This window comes from Loxodonta africana, chromosome 26 (assembly GCF_030014295.1).
Source record: "Loxodonta africana isolate mLoxAfr1 chromosome 26, mLoxAfr1.hap2, whole genome shotgun sequence".
Classification (NCBI taxonomy): domain Eukaryota; kingdom Metazoa; phylum Chordata; class Mammalia; order Proboscidea; family Elephantidae; genus Loxodonta; species Loxodonta africana.
In genome coordinates this window covers 38,078,105-38,100,143 of record NC_087367.1, presented here as the reverse complement: position 1 = coordinate 38,100,143, position 22,039 = coordinate 38,078,105, and the positions used below count along the sequence as shown (strand labels likewise).

Genomic DNA, 22,039 nt, shown 5'->3' with positions numbered 1-22,039 from the left:
GGCTCCTGGATGGGGAACTCTGAAGCACAGGCCTGTGTGTGGGAGCAGCAGGGTCAGTGGGATTCAGGGTTGGGAGCTTTGGGACCACCCTGGCAAGTTGGAGACCCAGGAAAAGAGGGGGCAGGTAGTTTATGGGAGAGTTGGGACAACAAAGGTCATAGGGAGCCATTCTTTATTCTATTGCCTTAGGGTCCCCAGAAAAGTCAAGTGCCTTAAGTAATTTAACATAATGTATATACCAAGAGGTTTAGGAAATGTCAAATGTGAATAATCATGGCATTTGAAATTTATATTAGGATGTCAATCTCTCAATTAGATGAAAATAAGGCAGGCACAACCCATTAAGATTTAATAATTTTCCTCTTAATTGGTTGTATTTTGAGGTTGTATTTGTGTCTTTAGGAAATGGTCAAATTGGCCATCGGTTCCCCATTTGGTTATTGTGGTAGTTTTCAACTGTAGCTATATATTGGAATCATCAGAGTGGCTTAGAAAAATCCTGATGACCTGGCTACACTGCAGATGCGAGGCTTTGGTACAATGTTTTTTAAGGCCCTTAGGTGATTTTGAAGGCAGCTCTGGTGGTGCAGTGGTTAAGAGCTAAGTAAGTGCTCACTGGTAACCAAAAGGTCAGGGATTGGAACCCACCAGCTTCTCCAAAGGAAAAAGATGTGGCAGTCTGCTTCTGTAAAGATTTACAGCCTTGGAAACCCTATGGAGCAGTTCTATCCTGTCCTATGGGGTTGCCATGAGTCAGAAAATTGACTAGAAGGCAACCAGTTTGGTGTTTTTTGTTTGTTTGTTTGGTTTGGTTTTAGGTGATTTTGAAGTATAGTGAGGGTTGGGAACCCCTGAGCTATTAATTGAGTGGTTGGAGGGGCCAGACTGATATAAATCAGACTTTTGGGGGTGTCTGCTTAACCTCTGCAGTGAGTTCCATGATCGTGCTCTCCCCACAAGGGACCATCAGAAAACACTATAAGACCCTCCCCACTGCCAACGGCTCCATTTGACAGGACAACGGGGTGGTCATCTGACCCAGGTGGGCCAATCAGCTTTTCTCTCACAGGAAAATGGAATCAGGACTTGAACAGAGGAGAGGGCTGAAAGTTGGTTTGCAGAGTGAAGCTACGATTGGCTCAGTCCCTGTTCCAGCCCCTCAGAAAGTCTGGCTGCCAACTGGCTTTGGCTCCCAGGATCACTCATGAATCCTTATAACCCCGGTTTGGTTTTAGCCAGTTCTAGTGTGTTTATGCTACTTGTGACCAAAAAGACCTGACACACAAACAACAAGCACAACAAAAGTACTCAAAAACAAATCTATACTCCCTCCTTATACACACACGTACAGTCACACACAAACATCTGGTGTTGGAACCAGACTCTTCCTAACTCCATGTGTTCCCAATGGAAGATTCTTTGGAATCTGTATTTTTCTGGAGCCCACTTGGAGAAACCTCAGCATTCAATTCAAGTGGGAACAGCAGTGGTTCCATAACGTGGCTCCATGGACTTCATCAGAATCACCTGGAGAAACTAACGTAGAGATATGCATACACAGATTGCCAAGCACCAGCCCTAAAGAGGCACAGGCAGTCCAGTTTGAAGGGGATCCTGAAATCTGCGCTTTAAAAATTTTCCCCATGAGGGTCTGATGGGCAGCTGAGTCTACTATGATCAGACCAACCGAATTAATGTAATTTATTAAATTCTTTAGTCTCTTTCCTAGATTCCTGTCAAGTCAGAGGGTGAGAAGGCATTTTGTCTGGGAGATGGATATAAACAAACAACCAAGCCATAGAACCTTTCCAGGTTGGCCACTTGAGCTGGTCATTTGCTGTGCCTTCTTAGCTCTATATGATATTTTTTATTCTAAAATAAAAGGTACATTTGCTGCTTCACACACATACTGCCCACCTCTCCTCCCCACCAAAAAAAGTATGTGTGTGAAGCAGCAAGTGTACCTTTTATTTTAGAATAAGAAATATAATTTCTGACCCAACAATAGCCGGATCCCGGTGAATGAAGAGTTTGCATATTTTCCTGATTGAATGATTCTAGTATAAATAGCTGAGGCCCGGGCCTGATTGTCAGAAGGTCCTGAGCAGCCCAACCAGGGTGCTGAAAATGACTCCTTCAGCCCTGAGAACCTGGACCGAGCTTATTGCCAGGACTCAGACTTGTGTTCAACAATGGCAATGAGATCAGGAGATGAGGGAGAGGACAATTGCAGCGATTCCCCAAGACCTAGCTAACACCAGCAGCAACAGCTTAGCAGCCGCAGAGGCAGTGTAGAAGTAGTAGGTACAGGAACTGATGATTTCTTTGCACAGGCACCAGGCTAGGTGATGTAATTATTACTTTGAATACTTACAAAAGCTGGATGCGGTAGGCATTATTATTCCAATTTTTAGAATGAGGTTCAGAGAGCTTAAGCAACTTTGCTGAAGTCACACAGCTTCTTAGGGGGAGATCCAAGATTCAAATGAAGGTATGTTTGACTCTTAACCATCACAAGACACTGAACACAGAAACCCAGGTCATAGAAATCACCTTGTGTGCCAGCTGGAGTTACAGGGTTCTGATTCTAGAAGTAGACTGAGACAATTCTTTAGGTATATGACTAATCCTTGCTTTCTTCCAAGGCATCCCTGTCACCACTCAGCTCCACTGGCCTCCAGCAAAGGGAAACAGCTGTCAGCAGGGACTGGAAAGTCTGCTCCCAGCCCAGGTCAATCCCAAATCTCTGGGTGGATTCTTTGTGCTGGAGAGTGGGGCTATGACTTTGCTTTTTAGGCAAAGGACTCAAGATTTATGCTTTTTAGGCAAAGGACTCAAGATTTATTGGTCAACTACTGACCATATATTTAGCGACCCAGAAAATATGGCCAAGGAGACTTTCCTGGGCTTGAAACAAAGATAAGAGAATTGGCACTGTTATATAAAAAAGAAAAGTATGACTCACCCATTTGATAGAATATTGTACAGTAATTGGAAATCATGTTTTCAAATAATAAAATATGAAGAAATCCTCATGATGAATGGTTAAAAAAAGCAAGATGCAAAACTGCAAATTCTATATAAAGTGTATTCTATTAATCACGGAAATTAGACTTATTTTTATTGAAATATATAAATGAAAGAAGGTGGGAAAGTCGCCAAAATATTAACCATGGTTATCTCTTGGAGGAGGGGTGGGTTACTGTGATTTTTGTTTTCTTTGCACATCTTCATGTTTTATTTTCTTCAATTTGTTATTTTTGTAACCCAGTGAAAATGTAAAAAGGCCTAATACATAGCATTGAAAGTGTACAGATATGATTATTGGTTTTACCCTACCTTGTCTTTTTTTTCTTTTGTCTAGCAAGGCTCTCAGTAGGCGGACGTGTCTCCTCGCCTCGCTGCCTACAGCCTATTTCAAGAGCGACGATGGAGAATCGGTTATATCACTACCGGTTAGACCCTGAGGTGAGGGTGGGGAGCGAGTGAGACAAGTGAACAGCAAGAAGTAGAGGCCGTTCCGAGAGCAGCCAAGTGCCAAGGCCGCCCTGAAAGGGAGTCAGAGGGAGAAGGCAGGTTTTCTGGACGCAGGCAATTCTCGGTGGGGCACAAATCAATGCCTGCGGGCACGGTGGGGGTCTGCGGATCGCGGGCTCCCACGCCCTGTCCCGTCCCTCCAAGGAAGCCACAGAGCAGGGGCTTTTGCCCGCGCAGGGCTCCGGCTCTCTGCGTGGCTCCGAATCGGAGCGCTTAGAGCCCGTGGCGCCGGCGGGGAGCAGAGGGCGGGGATGGAGAAATACAGGAGGTCCTGGACAATGCTTAAAGTTGCTGCGGCTCCGAGGGAGGTGGCGGTGGTGCCGTTTGCTGCCAGCAGAGGGCAGTGTGCAGGCAGTGCGGCCGCAAGGCAACCTTGCCACGCCACCAGCTCTCTTCCAAGGCCCCGGCTCAGCCGGGCTGACAGGAGCGGCCTTGGAGCCCAGAGACCAACGACCTCAGTCTGCAGGAGGCAAAAGCCGAGGCCCAAGGGCACTCCTCTAGATGTGGTCAAGCTACAGCCCTCGGGCAACCTCGAGTCTCCGAGATCGAGGCCGGGGGGTGGGGGGGGGTGAGGAGTGGGGGAGGTGGCAAATGCCCAAGGAGAGAGAGCAGGAAAGAAGAAAAACCCAACACACACAGGGAATATATATATATTTAAGCAACAGATTCCAAGCTTATAGAAAAGTTGTTTTTTAACCACGCCGGTGAGAGCTAGGAGGGCTGAGATTGGGAGCCGCATGGCACGGAACCGCGCGCGGGAGACTTGGCCCAAGCAGGGACCTGGCGATCAGTGCTGGGCTCAGAGGGACCGTGGGCTGTGGATGTAGACATACTTAACTGTGGATTTCAACCTGCCACTGGCCACTTTCCAGTTGTTAAACTTGGGGAAACTCACTGGGCCGCTCAGAGCCCCCGACTAATCACGTCTGTAGAAAGGGCTTCGTGGGGGGGGGGGGTCCTTAAGGATTCGAGACAACAGGGGCTCAGTGACTTCAAGTTTCTTCACTGTTCGGCTCTGGCACAAGTAAACGTAGTGCTCCCAGGTTTGCGGCTGGGGTGACAGAATTCTGTCACCGCGCATTTGCCTCATAGGGCTGCTTCAGAGACACGGAACCCCAAGGCGTCAGGACCGATGATCGCGCGAGCGGCCACGGCCCTGGTACCCTCCAGCATGCCTTGGCAGCCCTGGGGCGAGACCTGAGCTCTCCTCCCTGGAATCCCAGGTCACCGAGCTCCGGAAGAGCGCGCTTATCAGCAAACTAATCGAGATTCTGCTCCAGGGGCTGTCGATCTCCCAGGAAGCCTGGCCAGGCCCGCTGGGCCTGGGGTCTCTTGGGGGCACTAAACGGATCCACCTTGGAGCACACCCGGAGCACGTTCAACAGCGTGCGGGGTCTTTGGCTGGCCTCTGTCTCTCATAGACTGTGTGCAAACAGCCACCCATTAACTTCTGAGAATTCGAAAGATCACTTCCCAGAATGGTTGTGAAAATCGTGTTTGCAAACTGTGAAGTTCTGTATAAATGTGAAGATTAATTGCTACCCACAAGTGGCCAGCCATACCCGTATCTGCGCCCTTGAGTACAGGACAGATGCAAGAACAGATTACAAACGTGTGCACCCGCGCATTACATGTGTGTAAATGTGCATGTTTCTCCCTAGGCACATAAATGCACACACGTATGCGTGTACATGCACACAGATACGGGACACCCTCGTGCAAATGTGTGCATTCGTACTTCAACCCGGGGGAAGCAGGGTCTCAGGTGCCGCTCCGGGGTGCGGAAAAGCCCTGATCCAGGCCGGCGGATCAGCGCCTCGGTGCTGCCGGGCTCTATTATCTCTCATCTGCCCTCCGGGGGCAACTCCTGTTTCAGCCGGAACCGACACCCAGAGCCGGCTACTTGGGGGGTGGTGCTGGGCGGACAGAGGTGAGAGGGAGGTGTTGGAATGCATTCCAGGAGCATGAGGCTGCGGGGCCTCTAACCCCAGGTCGGTTGCGTTTTCTTTGCCTTCCCAGGTCGCGTCCCCAAGAAAGATGTCTTAGGCTGTCTTCCTATCCTCACAGGGCACCGCAGTGGGAGGCGAACCTAGGAGTCGCCCTCGGCCTGGGAGAGTATGCGGTTGCAAGGTCCCTTTGGGCTGCACGTGGGCCGGGGCCCCAGGATGAGACGTGATGTGCCGGGGAGGTGCGCGCTATGGCTGCCGGGCAGCCTTCCCTCTCCGCACCCGCTGGCCGCTGGGCTTGTCCTCTTCTCTCTTCCCCGGGAGGGCTTCTGAGCGGCACAGTTCTCGCATCAGTCGGGTGTGTCTGCGGAAGCCCAAGGCCACCCGCATCCAGAGGCAACGCCGTGGCGGCTTGCGTACCGCGACGACCTGGGTTTCTAAATCACAGAAAGCGATACGATAGGACTACGCACTGTCTCGCGCCTTCTCCGCAGATGCGTTCAGCCGACAGGAGGCTGTTGCGCAGAAAATTTGAGGCCAGGCGCCAGAGGAGGCTTCGGGATTGTGAAAAGGCAAGATGCGCAGCTGAAATGGATATCGCACGGGTTGGCATCCTGACTACCACCCAAACCCATCGGCCGCGAATGGTAGAGTCACTGCAAAGGTTGCGCACGATTCCACCTCTGGGGACATTCACACGTGTCTTCACCCAGCCCTTCGCCCCTCCCGGAGCTTTTAAATGTAGGAAAACAAAATGCTGGTGAGAACAGGGTCCAAAGAATTAGTGACAGGAAGAACTTCAAGCGAAAAGCGGATCCGTGCCTCAGCTGGGCCTGGGGGTGGGCCCTGTAGCCCCTGTTCGGGGAGTCAGGGAGGCCCGCGTGTTGGAAACTTCCCTACCCGGGTTTGAAAGCGGCTGGTGGGGCGGCCGCGCTGCCTCCTTTCTTGGATTCCTTAGGGCCCTGACCCGGCCTTTATCTCCGAGGGATCAGCAGTTGCGGGAGCTTCAGGAAAAGGGACAACGGTCCGTTGTCGCTGAGGGCCGGGGGCTTGGTTTCCTGGCTCTCTGTCACAGTCACAGTCTTTAGCAGTGGTTGGGGGATTTAAAAAATAAGTTTTGAATTCCCCCCACCCCCCAAAAAAGCAAAAAGCATATTCCCTTTCCCTCCTCGTCCGCAGATATTAAAGTTGCCTGGGATTCTGCCCTTTCCTTTTCTTTGTCTGCCTAGGGAAGGCGTTTTCCTTTGTACGTAGAGGAAAATCCAGGGAAAGGTTTTATTTTATTCTGTTCGATAGTATTTTTACTTAGGACAACCTGGGCAGGATGGGTTTCCAACTTGCAAAGTCCTAATCGGCCTCGCGGCGTGGCAGCCACAGCCGGCTGAGTTCTGCACTTCTTGCGCTTCCTCCGACGCCCGGTGGTGGAGAGCACCAGGTGTTCACACCGGTCAAATCATTTCACCCTGAATTTTATTTAGAGCAATGAGGAGGCGTCCCATACCTGCCCGAGGACCGAGGCTTGCAGCGCCGCGAACAGGTTCCTGGGCCGGCGGCGCTGGCCGCGCAGCCCCGGGTCTTCCGGGCCGCTGGTCTTACACCGCCTTCGCCCCTCCCGCGGACCGCGCAGCTGCCGGCGGCAGCTCGACCCAGCCCGCTTCCTGCGTTTGCTCCTCAGGTTTCCCGTTTTCCACAAAGGCCAAAGGGAGTCTCTCCCACCGGCTGATCCCGCCATCTCCCGTTCAGTGGCTACGACAGCTTTTTTGAAAAAGCGAAAAAAAAAAAAAAAGTTTTAAAACAGCTCCGTGTCCGTTAAGGAGACGCCTGAGGGGAGAGGGCGACGGCCAGTGAGCCTGAGAGTGAGGTTGTACCTTGGCGCGAGCCTGGGTCGGTGCCACTTAACAGGTCAGATGGGCATTTCTCAGACAAAATCTCGCATACCGGTGAAGATCGCCTTAGGAACAGGGAGAGGGCTGTTGGGGGAACCCTGGGGTGGGTCATGGCCTCCACTGTCTGTGTCCCCAGGGTTCGAGGGTTAAGCCTCGACAACAGAATGCGTCTCACCTTCCCGCCCGCGGAAGGTGGGAGCAATCGTGTACGCCCTACCAGGGAAGTGCCCGGTGGCCTGGGGCTCTTGGGGCACGCAGGGTAGCCGTGGCCGCGGGGTTAGGATGTCGAACCCTACAGATTACTACCAAAGGCTCGCTCTCTCTTTTCTCTTCCTTTCTTTCTTCTTTCTTTTGTCTCTTGCAATCTCTTTCTTTCACAAATCGTTATTGAACATCTACTATAAACTGAACACTTTAACATCTGGGCATTTAATTCTTATTTTTAATAACCCTAAGAGCTATGTGTAATTATTTCTAATTTATAAGAAAACTAAAATTTAGAATGAGTGATTTGCCCAATGTCAACAATTATTAAAGGGGGATGCCAGGCTCCATCCCCGCTCTGCCCAGCTGAGCAAGTCCTTGTCTTTGTCCTACAGTGCACTCTGGGACCCAGAGTGACATGGTCCCAGAACATGCTTGTCACAGCTCATCACCGATAGGGAACCTGCGTGGCAACAAACAGCCCACACAGCAGCATTTCCTGTAGCCTGGTCTGCATGCAGCTCAGATCCATGTCTGCTCCTTTCTCTTTCCTTTTGGTGTCCCTGTCCCCCTGTCTCCCATTGAGCTCCTGGGTGCTCTGTGCCACTCGGAGAGCCTTGGTGTGTAGCTGGGCTCAGCCGCTTTCTGGGTCTGGATTTAAAATGTCCAAGGCTGGTCCCTTCTCTTCTCAAGACCTGTTTCCTTAAATGTAAATGAGGAGATTTTGGGTTCCTGGGGCCCAGACATTCTTTGTGACAGCATAGAGCTCTCATTCCAGAAAGTGGAAAGCCATGAAGGCTGCTTGGTTTCAAGAATCCTTAATGCCTGGTTGTCCTTAGGGCAGAACTGGGGGCATGAAAGTTGCTGCCACTCACTCCAGGCTCCAGGTCACCACCATATGGGAGAGAGGTGTGGGTGTATGGCCCATTTCTTTGTATAGGGGCTGCCTGATGTTTCTGGCAGCTGCTCCCAGCAGTTACAGGGCCAACAGAACAGGGCCCCGGGACAGGTCACCACCACATTAGCTCCAAAGAGAGTAGGCACCACAGGGCCTCTGAGCCTGATGGAGCAGCTTTCTGCTCACTCTGGACCCTCTCTGGAGGTCAGAAGTTTGAGTTGATGGTTCTGCTGCTCCAGGCCTCCATTAAAGGAAGAACTCACTCGAGGGCAGACTGTCTTTGCCTAGACCCAGTTTCCTGGCCCATCTTCTGCTGGTTGGCCATATAAAACCAAACCAAACCAAACCCAGTGCCTTTGAGTCGATTCCGAATCATAGCGGCCCTATAGGACAGAGTAGAACTGCCCTGTAGAGTTTCCAAGGAGCACCTGGCAGATTCAAACTGCCAACCCTTGGGTTAACAGCTGTAGCACTTAACCACTAAGCCACCAGGGTTTCCTGTTGGCCGTATAAACCTCCTGATTTCCTCCCTGCCTCCAGGGGGCTCTGCACAGCCTAGGCAAGGCCTGAGGGCACCTAATCTCAGGTCCTGGGCCTCATGCCCACCCAAATCGGGTGGGGCAGTGAACTCTTTACTGCTTCCAGGGGTAAACAGGACCAGGTCATCCTATGAAGTGGGGTGCAGGGCCATCCTGGAGAAGTTCGTAGGCCCTCGAAGTACCTTGGTACGCGTACTATGCTGGCAAAGACATCTCCAAAGTTCCCCGTGAGAACATGATGCTATCCTTTAGACACTGAGTGGTCTGACTGGACAGTTTTAAGGGAGCAGAGATAAGAATTCATGTGAAAATCTGAGGGAGCTCTTGGTGTCAGTGGTGTGAAGATGTTTATGTGAGCGAGTACAAGCACTCGTGCGCACATACACACACTCCACATTCAATACCGTGTGTAGCAACTCCATACCCAGGACATGTGTAAATTGGCAGGGTATTTCTTTCAAACTCTACTTACTTTGTATTTACAGTACATGCTGGCAAACATACATACACCCACATGGGCATCTAGACCAGGCTGTATATGCTAAGGCATAATTGCTACATATCGGGAACTCCCAAATACTTTTGCCTTCACTTAGGGAATTCCTTAAATCAATTTCTCTAGGAGAAACTCAAAAGGGTAAATGCAGGAGAGGAGAGAAAGGAATAGAGAAATGAAGAAAGCCTGCCCTTACCGCAAACTTTTAGCATTGTGGGAAAATGACCAAACCATACAGCCTTGGAGAAATCCCTAAGGCTGGAATTGGAGGCAAACACCTTCCTGCAGGCTTCCAAGGGGGAAGAATTTGGCTCCTTTTACTCACCTCTTCCACTCCCTGTGTAGACTGGAAAGCCTTATTTCATCCTCCCTTCTTGGTGATATTCTCTCTCCAGCCTTAGGTGCCTCTTTGCCTTCAGTTCTTGGGGACTAGCCAAAGCCAACTATCCCACGTCACTGCAGGTGGGCTGCTGTCTGTCCACCACAGCTCTGTCCCACCAGAACTCCCCTGCTTTCTCTACTGGGGACCACAGTTAGAGGGGGGTCTCCACAGCCTTGGAAGAGGGAGCCTCTACCAGCTGAAGGGAAAGGCTTTGCACATATTCTCTGTTATTGTTCAGCCAGTCTGATAATACACCAGATGATAACTGCACACTTCACTGATGAGGTGTGAATGCAACACACACTGTGCATACCAGGAAGCACCGTAAGAGTTAGCCACGTGAGTATTACAACGCCTCGCATATATGGCCCCTCTTCAGGAGACAGATGCACACACCTCCCACTTTGTCACCAGTACACAACTGACACCGTGCACCCATTTGCACAGACTGCAGAACTGCCCACAGGATCATGTTCACACCACAGAAAGCACACACAGAGAAGTGAGCGGCAGCCCACTTTATTCTCTGCAACTCTCCTTAGCCAGACAGCGCAGCAGGCGGCCATGGGAAGCACACACCCCTCCCCCCCCACACACACACCAGGCCTGACCAGCCTCTCCTGCTTCTGGCTGCATGTGAGCCTCCCTCTCCAGCCTGCTCATCTCTGCTCTCCCTCCCTTTCCAGCTAGCTAATCTCTGCTCTCTGCAGACTCCTGTCCTAGTCTGGGGGAATGCCCCTCAGAACCACTACCATGGATTTGTTCTTGTGCTTCTACCCTCCCTCCAGAAGCCAGAGGGAAGAGGGGGCTCCTGAGTAGCCGTCGCTTCCCCTTGGGCCTAACTACACACAACACGGGTTTCCACCATGGCCAGATCACCAGTTGGCTGAAGTGAGAGGCCTGCAGTCTTGTTCCCTACAGTCACACAGTCGCTCTGGCCCACTGGCTGGCCTGGACCAGAAACCACTGTCCTCCAGGTTTTGCTTGGGGGGTGGGGGCATGTCCAGAGACATATGGCCAGGTCAGCGCTGGTTGATATTTGTCATCCCATCAGAGTATGGAAGGCCGACCACCCCCAATCATCCTCAGAACACCGAGCTCGAACCTGGTCAAACGCCTGTAGGCTTTCACGGAAGCACCGGTTTTAATCTGTTATTCGAAGATTCTCAGTAAAGGAAGAAAGAGACAAGGAGAGAGAGAGAGAATCAGGTTTCTGCAGCCAAGCAATATGTTCCCTTTCTGAGACGCCCAAACCTCTTACCCATATCTCAAGGTAAATGAATTCTGATTATTAAAAATAGTAGGGTTACCAATCACTCCTTATATTTATTTGTATAGAGGTTTGCAGTTTACACAGCATTTCTGCAACCAGGATTTTTATCGATTTGGAAAAAACTTTTCTGAAACTCAAAAAAATTTAAAGTATGAGAACAATATAATGATAGCCCACACACCTAATCGGAGTAAGAGGTAAAATACAAACTTGCATGGGTACAAAAATAGAACAAATCCTACCTACAGTCGTGCCTTGTGAACCGAACCACGGCAAAACATGTCTCTGAGGACGTAAAACAGCCCAACAGACTAGCGATGACACAGAAAACAAACAATCCCCGGGAAACAAAGCAGCAGCGACAACCGCAAACGTCCCCCACTCCCTTGTTTGGATCATTCTGAAAAAGGATAAAATTTTGCTGAAAATCTTCTTTTAACTAGCTATTGAACAGACTTAGGCGCCGTGGAAAGAACGTAAGTCCGTAATAAAAGAAAGAACAAAAATTTATTCGGGAATCGACAAGGCTAAAAAATAAAACAAAAGTGCTCTAGTTCTCTCTAGAAAATTTGGTCCTCCAAACGACACACTACAAGACAACCAGGTCTAGGGTACTCCGGCCGGCTGGCCTAGGGGCCGCAAGACCATCTAGGCCGGCCGCTGCTGGGTTTCACATTTCTCCTTCTTCCCAAGGTGGGAGAAGCAGGACGTTTAGGAAAAGAAAAAAAAAAAAAAAAAAAAATCTGGAAGAGGAACGAGCCATCCCATCCCTGCTGCGTCTGCCAGGCAGGCCAAGAGCTCGCGGCAAACCCGGCTTGCACTGAAAGATCCGGGGGAATCTGTTTTGTTTTATAAGGGGAGGCGAGAAAGTTTCAATTCGCAGAAGAAATCACCTTTTACTGGGGGTTTTCTCCCACCTCTCTGAACACAGGTTTTTTAAGGCCCTACAGGAATTCTACTTTAAATCTCCCAGAAGATGGGGGTCACTGACACTTTTGATTTCTCAAACTCCAAGGCCACAAATACTTCGCCGGATTTCCCGGGGAATTTTTTTTTCTCTTAAAATATATTTTTTAATATTATCCAAAAAAGCCCCCCGGCCCTTTTTAGCTTAGCAAAACATTAGCCAGTCGCTGTTCTTGGAGGTGCCTGAAGCGCCAGGATGGAGAGCGCAGGAAACGCAGCCTCCCTCTCAGCCGGGGTGTGGTGTAAACCCGACACCCGGGCGCAGGCCGCGGGGCGAGACTGCTCCGGCTCCCTGCTCTGGCCCACCCCTGCCTCGCCCAGGGGTCCCCGGAGCAAAAGGCTTCGGAACAGCGCCAAGAGGGTTCGAGGAGCAAACAGACACGTTCGTCCCTTTCTTCGGCGGCGCGGGTCACAATGCCGGCCCAGCGCGGCGCTTCTAGCCAAAGACTGCTCGGCCGGGAGAGGAAAGCCGAGCCCGAACGCACCGATGTGTGATCGAGGGCCAAGGGGTCTGTGCCGCTGGCGCCCGGCTGCATCTCGGCCCCGGGCACTTTCCCTCCGCTGTGAATTCTGGCTCGGGGCGTCCAGCCCAGACGCTGAGGCGCCGGGAGGTGAGAAACAACACGCGGCGAGGCGGCCTGCAGGCTCGGGGAGCCCGAGGGCATAGAGGGCAGAAAAGAGAGCACAGGAGGCGAAGCAGAGAAGACAAAGAAGAGAGGCAGGGGAGCTAGGGGGCAAAAGGGCAGAGAGGCCGTGGGCTTTGGTTCCAGAGGCCGCGGCAGCCGGCGCACGGTCCAGCAGGCTGAGGTGGCTACGACCAAGGCCCGCGTCGTGCATCCCTGCATGCGTCCTCGCATCCGTCCGCGCCTAGGTGCCTTGGGACCTTAGAGATCGAGGCGCGAGTGCAGAGCGCTGGCCTTGCTGTCGTGGTCCCAGTAAGAGCAATGCATCATGGCGAGCTCCGGCTGCCGGGCGCAGGCAAACTGCAGGCCCGGCGCGCTGGTGGGCGCAGGCGCCGGGGGCGCGGCGGTGGCCGGGCTGGCAGGGCTCAGCTGGCCCGGGGGCGGCACAGCGGCACCATGGTGCGGCGGAGCGGGCGGGGGTGCGGTGGCTGTGTGCAGATGGTGTGCGTGCGAGTGAGGGTGGGGATGCGGTGGCGGGGGCGCGGCCGGAGTGCCTCCCAGGCCGTTGTACGAGTTCACTACACCCGGGGGCAGAGCCATGCTCTGCACGCGTGAGTACGGCCCGTACGACGCGGCGGGGCCCGCCAGCCCCTTGACGACTGCGGCCGCGCTGGGGCTGCCCGGGCCAGCGGCAGCTGCCGCCGCCGCTGCGGCTGCTGCGGCCGCCGCCATCTGGCAGGAAGCGTAGGGCAGGGGCGAGGGCGGCTGCGGCAGCGGCCAGGAGTTGTTGAGGAAGCCGGACTGCAGGTACTTGGGGGGCGCCAGGTAGCTGTAGCCGTCGGTGCCCGCGCCCGCTACGCCGCAGCCGCCCGCGGCGCCTCCGGCTGCGAACAGCCCCTTACCGGGCTGGAAGTGCGCGGGCGGTGGCCGGAAGGGCCTCTTCATGCGGCGGCGGCGCCGGTAGTTGCCCTTCTCGAACATGTCCTCGCAGGCCGGGTCCAGAGTCCAGTAGTTGCCCTTGCGCTCGCCGCCGCCCTCGCGCGGCACCTTGATGAAGCACTCGTTGAGGCTGAGGTTGTGGCGGATGCTGTTCTGCCAGCCCTTCTTGTTCTTCTCGTAGAAGGGGAACTTGGCGATGATGTACTGATAGATGCCCGACAGCGTGAGCCGCTTCTCCGCGCTCTCGCGGATAGCCATGGCGATGAGCGCCACATACGAATACGGGGGCTTCTGCGCTGGGTCGGCCTTCTCCGGAGCAGTCCCGGCGCCGCTGCTGCTGCCGCCGCCCTTGCCCGGGCTCGGCGGCGGCGCCTCGGGCTCTTTGGCTGCGCGGACAGTCTCCGGGGCCAGTAGGGCCCCCGCGGAGCCCTCATGCTCGGAGTAGCTGGTCATCATGACAAAGCCAGCGCGCCGCGGCCGGGCCGCCACAGCTCTCCTCTCTTGGTGCTGGCGCGGCGATGTGTCCCGGAGCACGAGTCCCAAACTTTTGGAGACAGCGATGCTGCCCGCGCCCGTTCGCTCACAGCCTCTTGCTTTTCTCGCTTCTTCTTTCCCTTACCCTAGGGAGCGGCTAACTGGAGTGAAGCTCAGCTTCTGGCCCTGGGGGAGCCCGCCCAGCACAGAGGGGCTCCGGCCCCGCCGCCCCTCCCAGCCAGGCCAGTCCCCGCCTCGGTGGGTTTTCTTTTCTGCGCTCTCCCTCTCTCCTCACCGCCCCCCCCCCCCCCCCCCCCCGGTTTCCCGAGGCACGACCCGAGTCTCTGGCAGAGCTGCCTCCTGGAGTCCCTAGTACGCCAGGAGCCTCTCTGTTCTGATTCGTATGGGCTCTGCCGAGTTCCGCTTGCGTCAGGCGCCTTCGCCCCTATAGCGGGGAGGCCAGCTGAGTACAGGCGAGTTTATCTCCAAGTCACTTTTTATAAACGCCCCGCATAGCCTAGACTGCCCTGTCCCGGCCCAGGAAGCCTCAGGGGCCCGGTGGAGAGTTAGGCTCACGTTCTCCTGAACCGTTGAAATCTTCTTGTGCTGGCTCTGCGGACTGAGTCGGGGACTGAGCCAGGGAGATGCCGAGGGAGGCCTCGGTGGGGTCCTTCAGCTCACGGTCCCAGGGAGCTCGGGCTCCAGCGAGGAGTGGCGCTCCAGGCCTCCATGCAGCTTTCAGGTGAAAGAAAAAGATTCGAGTTTGGGAGGGGCGGGAAGGTGAGGGGGCCCGGACACGGGAAAGAGCTGCTCTGTGGCTTTGAGTAAACCAACGCAGAAGCAGCGTGTCACGGAACGAAGAAATCTAGGCCTGTTATGTCCCTTGAGCGAGATCTCTGAGATGGGGGTCTGGGAAGGATCTCTTCGAGGAGGCGCCCAGAGGCACTGTCTGCCGCATCTGTGTTCTTTCCTGCACTGCCATAGGTCTTAGGGACCAGTCCCCCCTGCATTGTAATCCGACGGGTTAGAATGAGGATTGCGTGTGTGCTTTAATACCCAGTAGACCCACCCTCTCCGCTCCTACAGGCACAGAAGCCGAAATGTTCCCGTGGGGTTTTTCCGGACTGTGCTTGTATGTGCACAGGTAGCAAATGGAACTGATGGGGGGGGGGGCTCTGCCCTTGAGACACATATCAGCTATCGAGGTGTACTTGTGCTGGTGCAAAAACACAGCTTTGCACGTGTACAATGTGTCAGCTTTGTATTTTTGCGTTAAAACACATAGTTTTACATACATAATAATATATGTATCTTACATGTGTCAGAGTAGATGTGGTTCATAGATACAGCATCTTCTCTTTCTCTGTCTCCTTTTCTTTATCATTTTTTCCCTGCCACTCTTCCTCTCAGTGTATATATACTATCACAGCCTGGGAAGAAAAACAACAGGCTGAGGAGGTACTTGTTCAAATTTCTCTCCTGACAGGACATTTGTTCTGATTTTCTTTCTCCAGGTCTGAGGGTTGAGTTCTTGCCTACCTTCAGCAGAAGTCTTATTAGGACCCAGTTACATTACATCAGCATGTACAGAGATTGTCACAGGAGAAATCAACACTGGTGAAAATATCAGGCATGCCTCTTAATTTAACCCACACAAAAACTCTGCAGTCATAAAGGGTGAGCAAGATGGCTAGTGTTTTGAGTCCCCAAGCTCCAAACTCCTTGGCTTTGAGGAGAGGGACTAAGATGCTTTGTGGAGGAAGATGGGCTGAATGTATGTCATGCAGGTGTGTGGTTGTTATTGGGATGTCTGCAGTGACTGGCCCAATGCCTGTCACTACCTCTTTTTCCCAGGCTGCCCAGTCTCCCAGCATCGCTAGAAAGCCCGAGGAGCACACAGTGGGCAATGGCCCCAGCATCCACAGGTCACGTATGTGCCTCCTGTCTGCTTCCCACTCAGCCTCTGGTCTGGATTCTGAGATGAAAGGAGGACAGGGTAGTGGGGCTTTTTAGAATTCAGCATCTTGAAGATGACTCGAGAGAGGTCAGCTGGGCAGCTGGGCCTGACCAACAGTTTAAGAGAGAGCAAGGCTGTCCTGAACTCACCTCAGTAAATACCTGTTTCCATCCCCAGATAGACAATATCTCAAAACAGCTTGAGTGTTTTCCTGGGCTGTCTCCCAGGGTTCCCACAGAGATGGGGCAAGCAGCACTTCTTTAAAACCTCTGTGGCCACTTCCTGAGTGGGAGTGAAGGTTTTTTTCTTTTTCCTCACCCCCATCTGTGCCCAGGCTACGAGTGGGAGTGGTGTGAGTCAGGTTTGGGGCTGCTGCAGATTGGCCCCAGTGCCCATGCTCTCCAAGCCTGGAGAGCGGGAAAACAGCTAGATCGGGCACCACCCTGGTGGGGCTACTCTGCCCCTCCTCTTTCTTTCTGACCACCCAGACTAGCTCTCTGTCTCTCTCTCCCCCTCGAAGGCATTTCCGCTGCTGAACCCTGCAGCAGCCAGGTGTAACAGCATTGTTGTGTGTGTCATCACTTCCCTGAATTCCACACTTGGCTCTCTTTTCAGCCTTTAAAGAAGTTTGTGTGTGTGTGTGTAGGGGAATGGGGGTAAGAGGAGTTATTCTAAAGGATTTTCTGAGAGGACATAAGAGGAATCCTACTCTCCTCACATATTGATTTCAGACTGCCCTTCTGAGAAATAGAAACCCCAGCCCAGACAGTGAAAGGGATGCCCAGTATGTGGCACCAGGAGGGGCTGGGATCAGTCTCCCCCCAGGATGCCGGGCCACACTGCTGTCTGGCCTGTGAAGGTTCAAACAGGCAAGGAAATGTAGCCCGGAAAGCATGGTACGGTGATCACTTCTAGGGCCCCTCCAGGCTCTTAGGGAGAAGCGAGGGGCTTCGGGCTGGAGATGGAAAAAGTCCTTTCCTTGCTGCGGCCCCGCCCGAGGTCTGGTCGGGGAGGCGGGGACTCCAAGAGGCGGTGGGGCGGCCCCTGGTTTGCTTCTTAACCCTCTTGGATAGGCCAGGTATGGCCCAACTTCCTGGCGGGTCGAGATCCTGTCCAGCATGGCAGGCGGTGTGGAGGCTGCGTGGAGCCTCAGAGTCCGTTAACGAAGACGCAGGCGAGGGGTTTAGTGACCTCGGGGCGACTCCTGCCTCCAAGGGCCGAGGCCTGAGCCTTGAGGAGCTCGCAGCCTCTCTCCAACCCGGCTCCTGAGCTGCAGACTCCCTCAGCTGCAGCTCAGGAGTCGCTGGTGCCTCCTGCGAGTCTTCCTGCCATAGCGCCGCCTGCGCACGCCGTGCGAGAGACGCGCCACAGCCTGCGGTCCCTGCTCCCGCGCCTCCCCACGGTCCAGGCCCGCTCAGGTCCCCGAGCCTTGAGGTCCTGATAGTCGATGCGAGCAATTCACTCGTCTCTGACGGAGAGAGATACATCTGTATTCAGGACCAGAAATCCTGCAAAGGCGGTGGAAGCAGCTCGCCCCTGCCCGGCGAGCGAGTGGCGAGGACGCCCCGAGGCAGCGCTTTCCCGGAACCGCTCACCTCGTGCCGCCGCTGGCTTCCTGGTTCAGATCTCCCGTTTCTTCCTGAGCAGAGCCCTGGAACACTCGCCCAGCTTCCCCCTCCTGCTCCGGGAGAAAGGAAAGAAGCCCGCTGCCGGACTCTCTTTGTGGGTACAACCTCAGTGGCGCACACAGCCCGAAAAGGGAAGCTTGAATATAGATGCTTATTGGCACATGCCTGTAAACTCTACAACTCAATAACTCTCAGCACTTACCTAAACCCCTTCCCCAGGTTTCCTACATCTACATCATACAGGTCGGACTCCTCAATCCATTTCTCTCTCCCTCTCTGTCAGCCCCTTTATCTCCTCTAGTCCTCATTTCCCCCATGTTCTCTCACATTCACCTGTTACATATCCTAGTCACAACCTGTACATTTTTGTGGAAAACATGTCAAACGGATGCCTCCAACTCACAGCCTTTTCATACACACACTATTTTTATCTCATCTTACCACACACTATGACCTCTTGGCTCCATGTCTACAAGCCTGACTCCCAGAAGCCTGTTGACTCTCTGACGTTCTTGGGCAGTGGTTAGGGTGACTGGGTTCCGACCTGGATATTGTCGGTGGTGGGGTTGCTGTCCAGAGCTCTTTCAAGAAAGTCGGAATTCGCCTCTGAAGCACTTTAACACCCACAGGCCATTCATACAGGTTTCATCCCTTGTGTGCAGGGTATGTTACTCTGTTGAGCTCGGTGCCCAGATTGGCAGGCTGCAACCAGCTGGGCTTGCATGACTCTTTTGTGCATACCCACACAGTGCTAGGTCTGAGGCCAGCCAGTATTAGTCTGCCTGGTTGGGAGTAGCAGAGTCACTTACCCAAATATGTGCTTAGGAGAGAAAGTGAGAGAGGGGAGGAGGGGAAAGAAGGAAGAGAGAATAATTGGAGATGTTTCTTTCCTCACTCTGGGGAAGAACTCAGAGATGAGAGCCATTTCCAGTTTGTAAGTGTCTTACCGAGAGGATCCCCCACCTCACCCAGTCTGGCCCTCCCTGTGGGTGGCCAGGCTGTGAAGCAGCAGCCAGAGCTCTCTGGGCTCTTCCTTACCTCATTTATGTTGGGCCACAGGTCTTCCAGCACCTCTTTGCCCCAAGAGGTATGTGTCCCCTCCACCAGGTCAACTGCAGAGCAGTTGTTGGCCTTTCTCCTGGTTAAGCCTAACTCGGAGAACGGGTGGAGGGGGCTGGCTCCTGGGCCATGTGAGGATGCTCCCAGAGAGAGGATTCAGGGTTCCATGAACTGCTGGCCAGTTTCTATAATATACTCCATGGCTCCCATGGCCTGATGCCATTTTGTTCAGTTGAACAGTTAGTGCCCTGCCACTAGGCCCCAGTACTTGCTAGTGTGAGGTGTTGTTTAAAGTCACCCTGTTGCCTTTCTCCACACCCAGGCTGTAAACTTGGATGGGTAGAGACTCTGTCCTCCAATTATCACTCAGTGTTGCCCACTGGGATGGGCTCACTGTAGATGCTTAATGCATTCTGAAGAAACTGGAAAGTGCCTCCCTGCCACGCCCCACAGAGAATATTGGGAAATCCCACCTTCCTTGAAATTAAGTTGGTATCTCCAAGACAGGGACTGCTATTGGGAAAGAGTGGCTGGACCATTGAGGGCCAGCTCAGGACCAGAGAGCCCTCTGTCCTTTGAGACACAAGCCACCTGTCTGGTTCCCTGCTCATGGGGAGGACATGCCTGAAACATTCAAACTAGACTTTAGAGATAGAGAAATAGAGAGGCCTCTGCATCTGGGGCAGCTGACTTACAAGATAAGGACTGCTGTTTGGAGCCCATGAAGGGGTGCCAGAGAGAGCCCATACCCTTGTTCTTCCTGGCTCAAATTTCTCTTCACAAAGTGGGCACTGTCTAAAGAGCCTCCAATCATGAAGGCAGTTTCAGATGCCTAACTGCCATGAGGTCCAGAGGAAGTGGGAAAAGGGCTGAGTTTTGTGTTCTGTACTACTGGCCTTCATAAGATTTCCCTCATGTAAATACAGGTGTGTGTGTGTGCCTGTGTTTATTACTTATGTGGTATAACTTATATAAGGTAAACAATATACATCTCAAGTATACAGCTTGATGCATTAAAAATTTATTTTTGTAAAAATATACATAATACATTTGTCAATTCAATATTTTTGATGTTTAAAAAAACTTTTTATTTTTACTTATGTATATGCCATGTAATGACCACCCAGATCAAGGTATGGAACGTTTCCATCACCTCAGTAGATTCTTTCATATCTTTTTGCAGTCAATACCTGCCCTGTATTCTAATTTCTGTCACCATAGATTAGCTTTGCCTACTTTGAACTTCATTTAAGTAGGACATATAACATGTATTCTTTTGTGTGTTGTTTCTTCTGAACAACATAATGCTTTTGATATTTGCTTGTCTTGTTACAGGCATCATTCTTTTTTTTTTTAAATACTCTTATTTTTGCTGTTGTTGAGAATATACACAGCAAAAAATACACCAATTCAAGTTTCTACATGTACCTTCAGTGTCATCGATTACATTCTTCAAATTGTGCAACCATTCGACCCCTCCTTTTCTGAGTTGTTCCTCCCCTGTTAACAAACTCACTGCCCCCTAAGGTTCCTGTCTAATCTTTTGAGTGGCTGTTGTGGATTTGATGCAATATACATAGATCTTAAAAAAGCATAATGCTCAAGTCAGATATTCTTTACTGGTTAAGCTAAACTATTGTTTGATTTTAAGAAGACTTCAGAGGATATTTTTGGTTGAAGCTTTAAAGATTATCTCAGGGCAATAGTTTTGGGGGTTCATCCAACATTCATTTCTTTTTTATTGCTTTGTAATATCCCACAATTTGCTTATCCATTCACCTGTTGATGGACATTTGTGTCATTTCCAGTTTGGGGATATTGTAAATAAGGGTGCTATCAACATTTTGTTACATGTCTTTTTGTGAAAGACATTTCATTAGTCTTGGGTATATATCTCTGAGTAGGCATATGTTCAACATTAGATTTGGCTAAACAGTTTTCCAAGGTGGTAGAACAAACTACAGTGCGATAAAGACAGACAGATATGCTGTAAGAGTGTCTTTCCTTATAGATCCAAACCAAAACACCAAACCTGTTGCCACTGAGTTGATTCAGACTCATGGTGATACCATATGTTACAGAGTAGAACTGGTTCATAGAGTTTTCTCGGCTGTAATCTTTACAGGAGCATGCCTTTCTTCTGTGGTTCTGCTGGGTGGGGTTTGAACCACCAACCTTTAGGTTAGTGATGAAGCACAAACCGTTTGTACCACCTAGGGACATTTTTCTAATAGATAGCATTCTCTAAAGACCACTATGTACCTCCAGTTATTACTGCTACTGTTATTATTTTTTTGAAATAAAAAATCAATTTAATATATTTTATACTGTTTCTGGGAAACCCTGGTGGCGAAGTGGTTAAGTGCTACAGCTGCTAACCAAGAGATCGACAGTTCGAATCCGCCAGGCACTCCTTGGAAGCCCTATGGTGCAGTTCTACTCAGTCCTGTAGGGTTGCTATGAGTCAGAATTGACTCAACGGCAGTGGGTTTTATGCTGTTTCTGAGTTTCTTGTTTAAAAAATATCTTATTGTGCTTTAGGTGAAGGTCTACAGAACAAAATAGTTTCCCATTCAACAATTTGTACACAGAATGTTCCAAAACATTGATCACAGTCCCCTCAACGTGTCAGCCTCTCCCCATTTCTGCCCTGGGTTCCCTGTTACCTTTTCTCCAGTTTTACTACCCTTTCCTGCATTCTTGGCTTTGTTTTAGGGCAGATTTTTCTCTTTTGGTATCATATAATTAACTGTTGTAAGGAGCTCATTTCTCTAGGGTGTTATTGTTTATTTTGGAGGCCTGTCTATTGTTTAGCTGAAAGGTGGTCTCCTGGGAATGGCTTCTGTTCTCTGTTAGAAGGGTGTCTTAGGGCCATAGTCTTAGGTGTTCTGCCAGTGTCTATCAGACCAGTAAGCGTGGTCTTTTTTTATGGATTTAATTTTTGTTCTACATTTTTCTCCTGCTGTGCCTGGGACTGTTTATTGTGGTCCTGGTTAGAGAGAGCGATTATGGTAGCCAGCTACCATCTAATTTTTCTGATCTTGGAATCAGGTAGGCTGTGGTCCATGTGGTCCATTAGTCCTTTAGACTAACTGACCCTTGAGTCGTCAGATTTCTCCATTCTTCTTTGCACTGGCCAGGATGAGACCAGTAGTTGTATCTTAAATGGCCGCTTGCAAGCTTTTAAGACCCTGCATGCTATTCGCTAAAATAAAAGGTAGAACATTGTCTT

The 22,039-nt window shown here is 51.6% G+C and overlaps 1 protein-coding gene across 1 annotated transcript; it reads right to left on the bottom strand.

Annotated features, from left to right (window-relative positions):
* Positions 1-13,011: 13,011 nt before the first annotated feature.
* Positions 13,012-14,145, bottom strand: FOXL2 (forkhead box L2). The gene has a single exon (XM_010599519.2). It carries the CDS (start codon positions 14,143-14,145, stop codon positions 13,012-13,014), a length of 1,134 nt encoding a protein of 377 aa, XP_010597821.2.
* Positions 14,146-22,039: the final 7,894 nt, after the last annotated feature.